This window comes from Hyperolius riggenbachi, chromosome 11 (genome assembly GCF_040937935.1).
Source record: "Hyperolius riggenbachi isolate aHypRig1 chromosome 11, aHypRig1.pri, whole genome shotgun sequence".
In the NCBI taxonomy this organism is placed as follows: domain Eukaryota; kingdom Metazoa; phylum Chordata; class Amphibia; order Anura; family Hyperoliidae; genus Hyperolius; species Hyperolius riggenbachi.
Genome location: NC_090656.1, coordinates 89865920 through 89878163, shown reverse-complemented (window position 1 = coordinate 89878163; position 12244 = coordinate 89865920). Strand labels below are relative to the sequence as shown.

At 45.7% G+C, this 12244-nt stretch overlaps 1 protein-coding gene and 1 long non-coding RNA gene across 2 annotated transcripts in view; one reads left to right on the top strand and one right to left on the bottom strand.

Moving 5' to 3' along the window:
- Nucleotides 1–12244, top strand: part of LOC137538914 (uncharacterized) — a 169473-nt gene that overhangs the window by 105320 nt on the left and 51909 nt on the right. The gene's annotated exons all lie outside the window — the stretch shown is intronic.
- Nucleotides 1–12244, bottom strand: part of LOC137538611 (glucose-6-phosphate exchanger SLC37A2-like) — a 115083-nt gene that overhangs the window by 72774 nt on the left and 30065 nt on the right. The window contains exons 4-5 of the mRNA XM_068260890.1: nucleotides 5836–5914; nucleotides 2028–2163 (exon numbers count right to left, since the gene is read on the bottom strand). Coding sequence (XP_068116991.1) covers nucleotides 2028–2163; nucleotides 5836–5914 — 215 coding nt within the window. The remainder of the gene's footprint in view (nucleotides 1–2027; nucleotides 2164–5835; nucleotides 5915–12244) is intronic.

Below are 12244 nucleotides of genomic sequence, written 5' to 3'. Positions count from 1 at the left end.
ATCTTCCGCTCAATTCCCTGCCATTGTCCCCTCGCGGGGAGCGAGCAGGGAATCGGCGGAAGCAAGATCCGTCCTGTTGGATCTTATCAATCGAGCCGCATCAGCGGCTCGATTGATAAGGAGCATCGCGGCCGCATCTACGTGTGTAGATGCGGCTTAAAGCCCAATCTACACGATACGATTCTTTATACGATTCTATTTACGGTCCGATTAAATCTAACATGTCCGATCTGGATTCGATTAGATTCGATTTGCCATCGGTTTGCAATGGCAAATTGAATTGAATCAAATCAAATCCTGATCTGACATGTCGGATTTAATCGGATCGTAAATAGAATCGTATAAAGAATCGTATCGTGTAGATTGGGCTTTATAGTGAACCTGTCACATTGAAGACAGACCATAAGCAATCTACACAGTGAAGTCACGTTATTATGACCATCTGCAAGCACAAACAGCAGCCAGATGCTGTGAGATTGACTCAATAAAATGCAGATTGGGTGCTAGATAAGTGCTTAGCCGTGGATCCAGTCATCGAGCATGTTGATCAAGGTGGTCCAAAATGTGCTCGATTGGTTAAAGGACCAACTATCAAAGTTAACTAAAATTCTAAATGCCACATACCAAATATTTTCAGTAATTACTAGCAAATAGCAATACAAAGGCTTTTTTTTTTCATCTTTTCATGTTTTATGTGAAGAAAATTACCTTTACAGAGAACAGGTTTCACTGTGTGCATTACTATGGAGGACTGTATGCTATCCAGCATACAGAAACAATCTTTACTGGCTGTAATCCTGTGAGTAAAATGTGTTCAGAATGATAGGAAGCAGGAATATAGCTTCTAATAGGTGTAAATAATCATCCGCTGTAGCTCTATCTGTGTGTCCCAGCAGAAGACCCCACTGGGTACCACTCATCTCCACTACAAATAGGAAAAAGAGGCTACAGTTTGCACGAGCTCACCAAAATTGGACAGTTGAAGACTGGAAAAAATGTTGTCTGGTCTGATGAGTGTTGATAGAGTTAGAATTTGGCGTAAACAGAATGAGCACATGAATCCATCATGCCTTGTTACCACTATGCAGGCTGGTGTTGGTGGTGTAATGGTGTGGGGGATGTTTTCTTGGCACACTTTAGGCCCCTTAGTGCCAACTGGGCATCGTTTAAATGCCACAGGCTACCTGAGCATTGTTTCTGACCATGTCCATCCCTTCATAACCACCACGTACCCATCCTCTGATGGCTACTTCCAGCAGGATAATGCACCATGTCACAAAGCTTGAATCATTTCAAATTGGTTTCTTGAACATGACAATGAGTTTACTGTACTAATATGGCCCAGCAGTCACCAGATCTCAACCCAATAGAGCATCTTTGGGATGTGATGGAAGGGGAGCTTCGTGCCCTGGATATGCATAACACAAATCTCCATCAACTGCAAGATGCTATCCTATCAATATGGGCCAACATTGCTAAAGAATGCTTTCAGCACCTTGTTGAATTAATGCCATGTAGAATTAAGGCAGTTTTGAAGGCGAAAGGGGGTCAAACCATAATAGTATGGTGTTCCTAATAATCCTTTAGGTGAGTGTAAATTGTCTCCAACTTTCCCAATTTGTGTAAAGTACTGCTTGGAAGTATCTTCACTTTAGTAGAACACAGGGAGATACTACAGCGTACATCTCTGCTTTTGCTCTGCACGATACTTTATATCCTCTCCAAGATTACTGAGTTAATCCATCTACAGTATATGGTTGTGCTGCACAGGTGAAGGCAAGCTCAGCCATCTTCACACGAATATTAATTATCACAATCATACAATATGTAAGACAAAACTATAGTATTCTGCTCTGTTTGGTGGCTATGAGAATGTGTTTCAGACAACATAAATAGAGATCCAAGAATTGCAGGATCTGCTGAAAACAGTTACAGTATTAATAGGCTTTTGAATTTCAGTCAGACCACATTAAAAGCTTTTTTTCTACTATTTTTTTGATTGCTTTAATTTAATCTAGCATTCTCACCTGAAATAAGATGTAGTACCAGAGGGCATGAATATGCCAGTAAAAGCCCAATCCTAGGAAAACGGTAAGCACACCACAGGTTACCATTCCACCAGACAAATAATAGCGCAGGGGAAGACGCTCACCAGTCACACCACTGCAGGCAAAGAGAAATGGCAAACGACAAGGAATTCAACAACTATTGTGTTATTCTCCCATTGCATTCTCCCAAGCGAATACAGGAGCTAAAAGCTAGTCAGCTCATTGAAGCATGCGGCACTTTGTACCTTGTTGCGGCACTTTGTACCTTGTTTCTTACTTAGGGTGCTAGCTTCCTAGTGCAACTAAGTGACGCGGAGACCTGATTAATTAAAGTGTTAGAAATGGATAGGTACCTTGCCTAGGAGATCTGAAAATGGGAATATTTTTTTGTAAATGAATGGAGTGGATTTTCACAAATATGGTTTAATATTAGCATAGGGAGTAGACAATCATTGCATGTAATGATTTAAAGAGAAAGAATTACAGATTTGTTATTTAATTTTCTATGTATTTACTAGATATAATGCTGGAAACATAAAGATAACCTTGGACTGTGAAAGAGACATGACTATGGTAGGTATTAGACTATGAACTTCTCAAAAGGACAACGACTTGGCCGTATAATCTGTGAAGCACAGTTTTGTTTGAGAAAAGATTAAGTTTCACTAATATTGTGATGAATGTTTAGGGCTGCACCTCCTGGTTTGGCTGGCTCATTTTTGCAGTAGGGGTGCTTAAAATGTGGTTTATCTTACCATAAGAAGTAGTTGAGGCAAAGTCTGTATTTAAAGGGGGTTGGATGCTTTCCTTATATTGAAGGACATTCACGGCTATAATTAGTAGGTAATTCCTGACAATGTTGAACCAGGGATTTTATCTGACTGCCATCTGGAGCTGGTAAGGAATTTTTCCCCTTTAAGGCTTATTGGCCCAAACCTTGTAAGGGGGTTTCTCCTTCCCCCGGATCTGTTGGAATATGTAGCGGGTTCAGGCTTGTGTTGTACCAAATTTTTTTTCCTTACTGGTTGAATTTGATGGGTGGATGTCTTTTTTTCAACAAAACTATGTAAGTACTTTATGTTTTTGCTGCAACATAGTAAATATGATTAAAAGCGTACCTATTAGTACGCTGCCCATGAGATAGGTGCAGGGTGAGCAAAAAATAGCAGTCAAAAAAGCATACGGTACATTTTTTTTGCACTACAGTAATTTGATTTCTCTACTATCGAGCAGGTCTTGACAAATTGAGCTCTGCCCTCTTTGCCCCTGCCCCTCCTGTAGTACCTTGTATGTCTGGCAGTTCCAGGTTCTAGATGTTGAACATTGGCCTTCTGGCATGTGAAATGCATGCAGTGGTTCAGTTATTTAAGTACTCAACACAAAACTGAGGCACAGCTAGTTATATGAATTGATTAAAGAGAATCTGAAGTGAAAATAAACTTATAAGATAATGATTTGTATGCGTAGTACAGATAGGAAATAGAACATTAGTAGCACAGATATGAGTCTCATATTGTTTCCAGTACAGGAAGGGTTAAGAAACTTCAGTTATCTATGCAAAAGCGCTTCTCTGAGCTCCTCGACCAAGCTTGGTCAGCTACAGTGCTGGTTTTTGTTGCACTTATCTCAACCTGTCTCTCACTGTTTCTTGTTCATGAAAGGTTTTACTGCAGGGAAGTTCAAAGAGACATTATTCTGCTCTGCTTTATAATTTAAAATACAAAGTGTAGCTTGTAAACTGCAAATATTAGAGAATGATGCAATGTTATAAAAATAAAGCTATATAACAGAAAATAAAAATGAGACTCTTTTCTTTGCTTACTAATGTTCTATGAATAATCCGTACTACACATACAATTAATTATACCATAAAGGGTTTTTTTTTCGCTTTCGTGTCACTTTAAGGTAGAATTATAATAGACACTTCCTGTCTCCTTGTCCAAGGGTTGATTCAGAATTTAAGAGTTCTCTAATATTTAATTTCCTTAAAAGCTATAATCCTCATTAGTGTATATTATTAGAAAAACCTGGCTCTTTATTGACCACATAGTTATGCTACATGTCTTTGACTCAAATTAATAACATGTTAAAATAAAAATACATATTGTATACCAGTTAAGGACCGCGCTAATTGAAATCTACGCCCTGTTTTGATGGCTAACTGGCTGCCAGGGCGTAGATTGCAATACACGGACGCCGCGCATTCTCGCTGCTTCCGTCACTCCCAATGATCTCGCCGCTGTCTCCCCCCCGAAGCTCACTTGCTCTGCGGTCTCTATACCGGCAGAGCCCTGTGAGCGGGTCAGGAGCCGATTTCATTGGCTCCTGACCCTGTCTATCAACGTAAGCAACTCCAATTGGCTTATAATGATAAGCAGGGTCAGGAGCCAATGAAAGCGGCTCACGACTGGCTCACAGGAACTCTGCCATCATAGAGAGGGTGGCTGAGGTTCCCGACGTGGACGGCAGTTGCGGCGGGTATGTGCGGCAATTCGTCGTTATTCCACCCTTTCTTGTACCAGCGGTCTCTGGTCCTTAAAGAGACTCTGAAGCGAGAATAAATCTCGCTTCAGAGCTCATAGTTAGCAGGGGCATGTGTGCCCCTGCTAAACCGCCGCTATAGCGCCGCTAAGCGGGGGTCCCTTCACCCCCAAATCCCCCACTGCGACACTTGGTCGCAGACTTGGTCGCTCCTGGAGGCAGGGCTAACGGCTGCAGCCCTGCCTCCAGTCGCGTCTATCAGCGGCGCATCGCCGCCTCTCCCCCGCCCCTCTCAGTAAAGGAAGACTGAGAGGGGCGGGGGAGAGGCGGAGATACGCGCTGACAGACGCGCGTGGGGCAGGGCTGCGGTGGTTAGCCCTGCCCCAACCCGGAAGCGCTCCCCCGCTGAAACGAGGGGATTTGGGAGTGAAGGGACCCCCGTTAAGCTGCGGGATAGCGGCGGTTTAGCAGGGGCACACGTGCCCCTGCTATCTATGAAGTCTGAAGCGAGATTTATTCTCGCTTCAGACTCTCTTTAAGGGGGCAGAGACTGCTGGTACTTAAGTGGTTAATGTAGTATCCAGTTAATGCTATAAATACGACAGTGACCGTTTCCTGAATGTACAGCTTTCTATCAGTAGTGTTGATGTTTGAATTTGAAACAACATCATTCTGAATTCCCCCAACCACCACACTTCAGCAGTGAACCTGCGGACAGGGTCAGAGGGAGATCCCTGGCTCTTTCACATCAGAGCTTGCGTTGGACTGCAGTGAGTGTGCGTTTTTAATCCGTTTTCAATGCGTTACAGGACATAGGAAAACGCAGGTAATTTTTTTTTTCTTTTAGTTTTCAACTTTCTACATTGTTCCTCTGTTGCATTCTGGGACTGATTGCCTGCGTTAACGGATTAAAAACGCGCATAGTGTGCGTTTTACATTGACTAACATTGTAACGCATAAAGCTAGCGCTGGCCAAAAAACTGCGCCTGGGTGCAGTGTAACGCAACGCACAAAAACACAGCATTATATGTGAAAGCTAAAATGAAAGTCTATGGACTTTTATTTCACCTTGGGTAATGCAAACTTTATCCTTTGCGTTGAAACGCAGAAAATCTGCCCTAATGTGAAAGAGCCCTAATTGTGCTTTACGGCACATTTCATGTGACTCCATATTTCCTTTTTTCAAAGAAGAAAGAAGTTCTTATTTTGTGCAGTAGCTATCCTATTCTTATTACACAGCAGGAAGCAATTATCTGATTAGTAATCAAGTGTCAATTTTTTCAAAGCCATGTTTCCACATACTGACCTAAGGAACATGCCAACAGCATACGCCACCAGGAAGGCTGTGTCCAGAGAACCCAGAAGTTCTTTGTAATTGGATCCATCTAAGAGTAAAATAAATACTAAAAGTTAATTTCTCGAGTTTATGAAAAACAAAAATATGGCAAGAGAAAAAGAATGGTTAACATATTCTAAGTAATATATTCCAAAGATTGCACAACCGGTTGACTTGACAACCGAAAAAGATCCTTAATATGGGGAAGAGGGAGAGAGAAAGAAATGGCTTTAGAGAAGGTAAAATAAGGTTTTATAATCAGCCTGCAATACTGGAAGTCACCACTAGACCAAGACTTATCTAAACTCTAGTTATCATAGGCACAACAGGCAATGGGCTTCCTCAGGGTACTCTGGTTTCCTCCCTCATCAAACACACTGATAGGTCAACTGGCTGTTCCCAGTGAAATTGACCCTAAAAAAGCATAGCTTATCGAGTGCTCTCTCAGTGCCTGCACCTCTACTTAGCTCCCCATTTTCTTCCAGTCCTGCTGGAGAAAAGCACTTTATAAAGCGTACATGCAAAAAGGGCATCGGGAAAAAAGGGCGCAGGGTGTAAACGATAAGCGGTAATAGCGTTTATAAAAATATTGTGTTATTTTTCATTTACAAATAATATTTTACAAATGAAAAAACATTTAATAATGTGTATGAAGTCGCAAATTGTGAAAACGATAATCTTCCCTGTTTTAAAAGTTAAACTTATAATTACGTTTGTTAAAAAAACGATAATATAGGTAGTCCCCGACTTACGAATGACCCGCCGATACGAACGGCATGGATTCAGTGTTTCCATGGGAATAAGCCCCCACATTTTTTTTTCAAATTGCACTTTTTTTGAGAAAATCTATTTTAAAAAATTCAAAGAAAAAATGGCTTTTAATAACCCCTTTGGCGTGTGGACGAGCTCAGCTCAGCTCAGGCCCTGGTTGGCCGATTTTCGTAATTTTTTTTAAAACACGCAGCTAGCACTTTGCTAGCTGCGTGTTGAGGACGATCGCCACCGATGCGCCGCTACCCGCCGCATAACAGGGCCAGGCAGCGCTGAGGGATGGATCGGGACTCCCTGTGATGTCACGACGTCGATGACATCATTCCGTTCGTCGCCATGGCGACGGGGGAAACCCTAAAGGAAATCCCGTTCAGAACGGGCTTTGCGGATGGGCTTGATCGCCGGCGGCGATCGGAGGGGTGGGAGGGATGCCACAGGGAAGGGGGAATCATGTAGCTAGCGCTAGGCTAGCTACATGATTTAAAAAACAAAATAAAAAAAATACTGCTGCGCAGCCACCATGGCGATCTTAATAGAACACCAGGGTGGTTAAACTTGTATAAGCAGGCACAGATGGCAGAGGTGACACAGAGGGGGACACTGGAGGCACAAGGGTGCACAGAGGAGGTACAGGGGACAGAGATAGCACATTGTTCCGACTTAAAGAGAACCCGAGGTGGGATTTAATTATGTTAGTGGGGCACAGAGGCTGGTTGTGCACACTAACACCAGCCTCCGTTGCCCCATGGTGTGCCTCCAGGACCCCCCTGCGCGCCGCTATACCCCCTGCAGTGCTAGCAACACACAGGATGTCGCCAGCACAATGTTTACCTATGCGCTGTCTGTTAGCGGTGCTCCCCCGCCTCCTCCGTATCGGCGCTACCCGCCCGCGTCCCTTCCCTCCCGCTGATTGGAGGGAAGGGACGCGAGCGGGTAGCGCCGATATGGAAACCCAAACAGACACAGGGAGAACATGCAAACTCTGTGCAGATAGTGCCCTGGCTGGGATTTGAACCAGGAAACTAACACTGAAAGGTTACCAACGCTGCTACATCACCATATATAAAATCATCAAAAGTGACTTTCACACATGTACTTAAATAAAAGCAAGAAGTTTTAAATCAGGATGATACCATTTATTGGCTAACTAAAAATGAATAAAAATAAGCAAGCTTTCGGCCTTGCAGCCTTCGTCTGGCTTATATCGGTCTTATATCCTGTTAGTTTGCAAGCTGGTGATACAGACAGCTTTACCTGGGATTAGGATTGACCCAGAGGTATCGTAAATTCTTAGTTCACAAGTTCAGATAGAATGGCTGAGAAAGTTCAAATATCATCAGCCTCATACCAATATAAAAAGTTGTTGTCCTTATTCAAACCGTTCTGCACAGCTTTGAACCAATTTATAAATTTTGTTTCTGCTATTAATCGATTATTTGTTGTTTTGAAGCCACCCTTCAGGGCAGTGACACGAAGATCATCCATGCTGTGTCCGTTGGACCGAAAGTGTGTAGCAACTGGGAGTCCAGATTTGGTATAATTAATAGTGTGCCTATGTCCATTCATACGTTTGCGCAGAGTTTGTCCAGTTTCTCCCACGTACATAACATTGGGGCATTTAGCACACATGATCAAATATACCAAATTGGTGGAACCACAGGAAAATGTACCTTGTACTCTGTACTCCTGTTGTGAACCTGGTATCATTACCCTGTCAGTGGAGTAAATGTGTCTGCAGGTCCCACATATTTTTTGTCGGCAGGGTGATGTTCCGTTTTGTTGAGGCCTATTCATAGAACTCCTGACAATCATCTGTTTTAGATTGTGTGGTTGCGATATGACAAGAGTGGAGGTTTAGAGAATATCGTTCTCAGTCTGTGATCCTTGTGTAAAATGGGATGAAGTTCAATTAGCAATCCTCCTTAAGATTTCCAGGTGTGGGTTGTAGGTGACAACCAAAGGGACATGTTCCTCTTTCTGGTTTTGCTTATATTTCAGGAGTTCAGTCCTGGGGATGTTGCTGGCTTTCCTGATTTGGGCCTCAGCCATAGGAGGACTGTAACCTTGTTTAATGAAAGTGTTCTTAAGGCGATCTAGGTGCTTGTCTCTGTCCATCCTGTCAGAACAAATCCGGTTGTACCTTATAGCTTGGCTGTAAATTATAGAGTTCTTAATGTGCTTGGGATGAAAACTGTCATATCTTAGGTATGTGGGACGGTCTGTAGGTTTGCGATACACAGAGGTTTGTATGTTGTTACCCCTGATGTATATGGTGGTGTCCAGAAAGTTAATCTCTGTGTGAGAGTAGGTAAGTTTCAATTTGATTGTAGGATGGAAGGCATTGAAGTTCCTGTGGAACTGGAAAATATCATCCTCACTTGCGGACCAGATGATTAAAAAATCATCAATGAAGCGGAAGTAGGCCATGGGTTTTATGCCACATGCATTGAGGTATTCCTCTTCGATTTTGGCCATGAAGAGATTTGCATACTGTGGTGTGAATCGCGAACCCATTGCCACGCCCATCTGCTGTAAATAGAGGTCCTGTCCAAAAGTGAAATAATTATGAGTGAGAATGAATTTGATCAGTCCAGCAATAGGCTTTACATGTATCAGAATCAGAATCAGCTTTATTCGCCAAGTATGCCAGAGACATACCCGGAATTGTTTTTGGAGCACATAGCATGGCATTTGTACATACAAACAAACATAAGAACTATGTACATACGGTGAAGGGTAGGCTACATAAACATGAACATAGACATGTACATAGTGGGCGGCAATCAGTCAAACCGGGGTTATATGCAAGGGGAAGGGCACAGCTGTCACGAGTTCAGTTTGAGTACCGCTTGGGGGAAGAAGGTATTCCAGCGTCTGGTGGTTCTGGTGGGGACAGCCCTGTAGCGGCGGCCCAGTGGAAGGAGCCTGAAGAACCGACTGCCCGGGTGGGAGGGGTCGGTCGAGATCTTGGTGGCCCTAGTCCTCATCCTGGCCGTGTGGCGGAGATTGAGGGGTGGCAGTGGTAGACCGATGATCTTTTCTGCAGTGCTGATTACTCTGTGGAGTTTGTACTTATCGCTAGCAGATGCCCCTGCGTACCAGACAATGAGGGATGTGCAAAGAATGGACTCCACGGTGGCAGTGTAAAAGCTCCTGAGCAACTCGCGTGGGATGCCAAATTTTTTCAGTTGGCGCAGGAAGAATAACCTCTGCTGTGCCTTTTTCTGGGTTATGGTGGTGTTCTCCCCCCATTTTAGGTCCTTAGTGATGGTTGTGCCGAGGAACCGAACGCAGGGGACCCTGGAGACTTCGATATCCCTTATGAGAATTGGGTGGAGTGGGGGGGGGGGGCGTCTCCTGAAGTCCACGACCAGTTCCACTGTCTTTGCTGCATTGAGGACTAAGTTGTTATCTGTACACCAGTTGCAGATCCTGTCTATCTCACCTCGGTAGGCGTCCTCATTGTTACCGCTGATGAGACCAATGATTGTGGTGTCATCCGCAAACTTGATGACCTTGACAGAGTCGTCAGTAGAGATGCAGCTGTTGGTGTACAGGGAGAACAGGAGCGGGGACAGGACACACCCTTGCGGAGCACCTATGTTGGTAGTTCTCATCTTGGAGAAGCAATTGCCTAGCTTGACCCTCTGCGTTCTGTTGGACAGGAAGTCCCCGATCCACCTGCAGAGGGGGGGGGCTACTCCCAACTGGGCGAGGTTGGCCAGCAGGATTTCAGGGCAGATGGTATTGAAGGCAGAACTGAAATCCAAGAACAGTAGCCTGGCATAGGCGTTTGGCCTGTCGAGGTGCTCCGTAATGTACTCCAGGCTGATGTTGATGGCGTCCTCTACCGACCGGTTTGCCCTGTATGCGAATTGGTGTGAGTCAAGGAGGGCGTTAGTGGAGTGCTTCAGGGAGGCAAGGACCAGCCGCTCAAAGATCTTCATGATGGTGGGGGTTAGGGCCACTGGTCTGTAATTGTTGAGGTCTGTGTTACCCGACTTCTTGGGGACTGGGATAATCGTGGACCTCTTGAAGCAGGAGGGGACCTTGCCCTCCATAAGGGATCTGTTGTAGATGGAGGTGAGGACAGGGGCCAGCTGGCTTGCACACGTCCTCAGGCAGATTGACGTTACCCCATCCGGGCCCGAAGCTTTCCTAGGGTCAAGCTTGTGTAGGTGCCGTAGTACATCCTCCTCACTAACTGCGGTCGGAGCATCACCGCCACCTCCCGGGACAGATAGGGGGGAGTGCGCCCCATTGTACTTGGTCGCTGTCGTGCCAGACTGCTTGGGTGGCTTTTCGAACCTGCAATAAAACTCGTTGAGTTCAACGGCCAGTTTAGTGCTGGGGGCTGCTTGCTGGGGTGGGGGCTTAAGGTTCGTAGCTGCCCTCAGACCTTTCCATACCTCCCGTGAGTTGTTGGACTGAAGACTCCGGCTCAACTTGTCCGAGAAGACCCTCTTTGCATTTTTTAGTTCCCGGTTTAAGGCATTTCTGGCAGCTCTGAACTCCTCCGGGGAACCGGACTTGTGCGCCACCTCCTTCAGTTTCCTGAGCCGACGCAGCTTGCTGTTGAACCAAGGCTTGTTGTTGGGGTACACCTTGTAGGTCTTGGTTGGAATGCAGGTGTCCTCACAGAAACTGATGTAGGAGGTGACATTCTCTGCCCATTCCCCCAGGGAGGGAGCCGCCAGGGCAGCCCAGTCCGTGCAATCAAAGCATGCCTGAAGCTCCAGCTTTGCCTCCTCTGTCCACCTTTTGGTTGACCTGACGACAGGCTTGTTGGTATCAAGGTGCCTTCTGTAAGTGGGGATCAGATGAATTAGACTGTGGTCGGAGTTCCCCAGGGCAGCTCCTTGGGCAGCCTTGTACGCGTTCTTGTGGACAGTGTAACAGTGGTCAAGAGTGCGGTCATTCCTGGAGGGGCAAGTGACATGTTGCTTGTACCTTGGCAGTTCGTGATTCAGGTTTGCGTGGTTGAAGTCCCCCAATATGATGAGGAGGGCCCCTGGATGGCAGGTTTCCCACCGGGAGATGCAGTCGCTCAGGGAGCTCAGGGCCTGCTTAGTGTTGGCATCGGGGGGAATGTAAACACCGACAAGAACAAAGGATGTGATCTCTCTGGGCGAGTACCGCGGTCTGCAGTTGACGGCTAGGATCTCGGCGTCAGGGGAGCAGCTAATGCTAAGGATGGAGTTGTCGGTGCACCATGCAGAGTTAATGTAGAAACATATCCCGCCACCCCGCTTTTTCCCCGAGAGGGTGGGATCCCGGTCGGCACGGAGGAGGTTATAGCCTGGCACCTGCAGGAGGTTGTCGGGGATGCCATCGTTCAGCCAGGTCTCGGTGAAGCAGAGAACTGGGGTGTTCCTGCTGATTGCAGGTTTGCTGTTGAGGAGTAGGAGCAGCTCATCTACCTTGTTGGGGAGCGAGCAAACGTTCGCTAGTAGAATGGCAGGGATGGGGGAGCGGAGCCCTTTCCTTTTGAGTCGTGCCAGGGCGCCCGCCCTGCACCCCCTATGGCGCCGCTTCCTCGGGGTGCTGTTGACATTGCTAGATAGGTGGTCGAAGTGGGAGCTAACTGTGTCCCACAGGGATCTGCCAT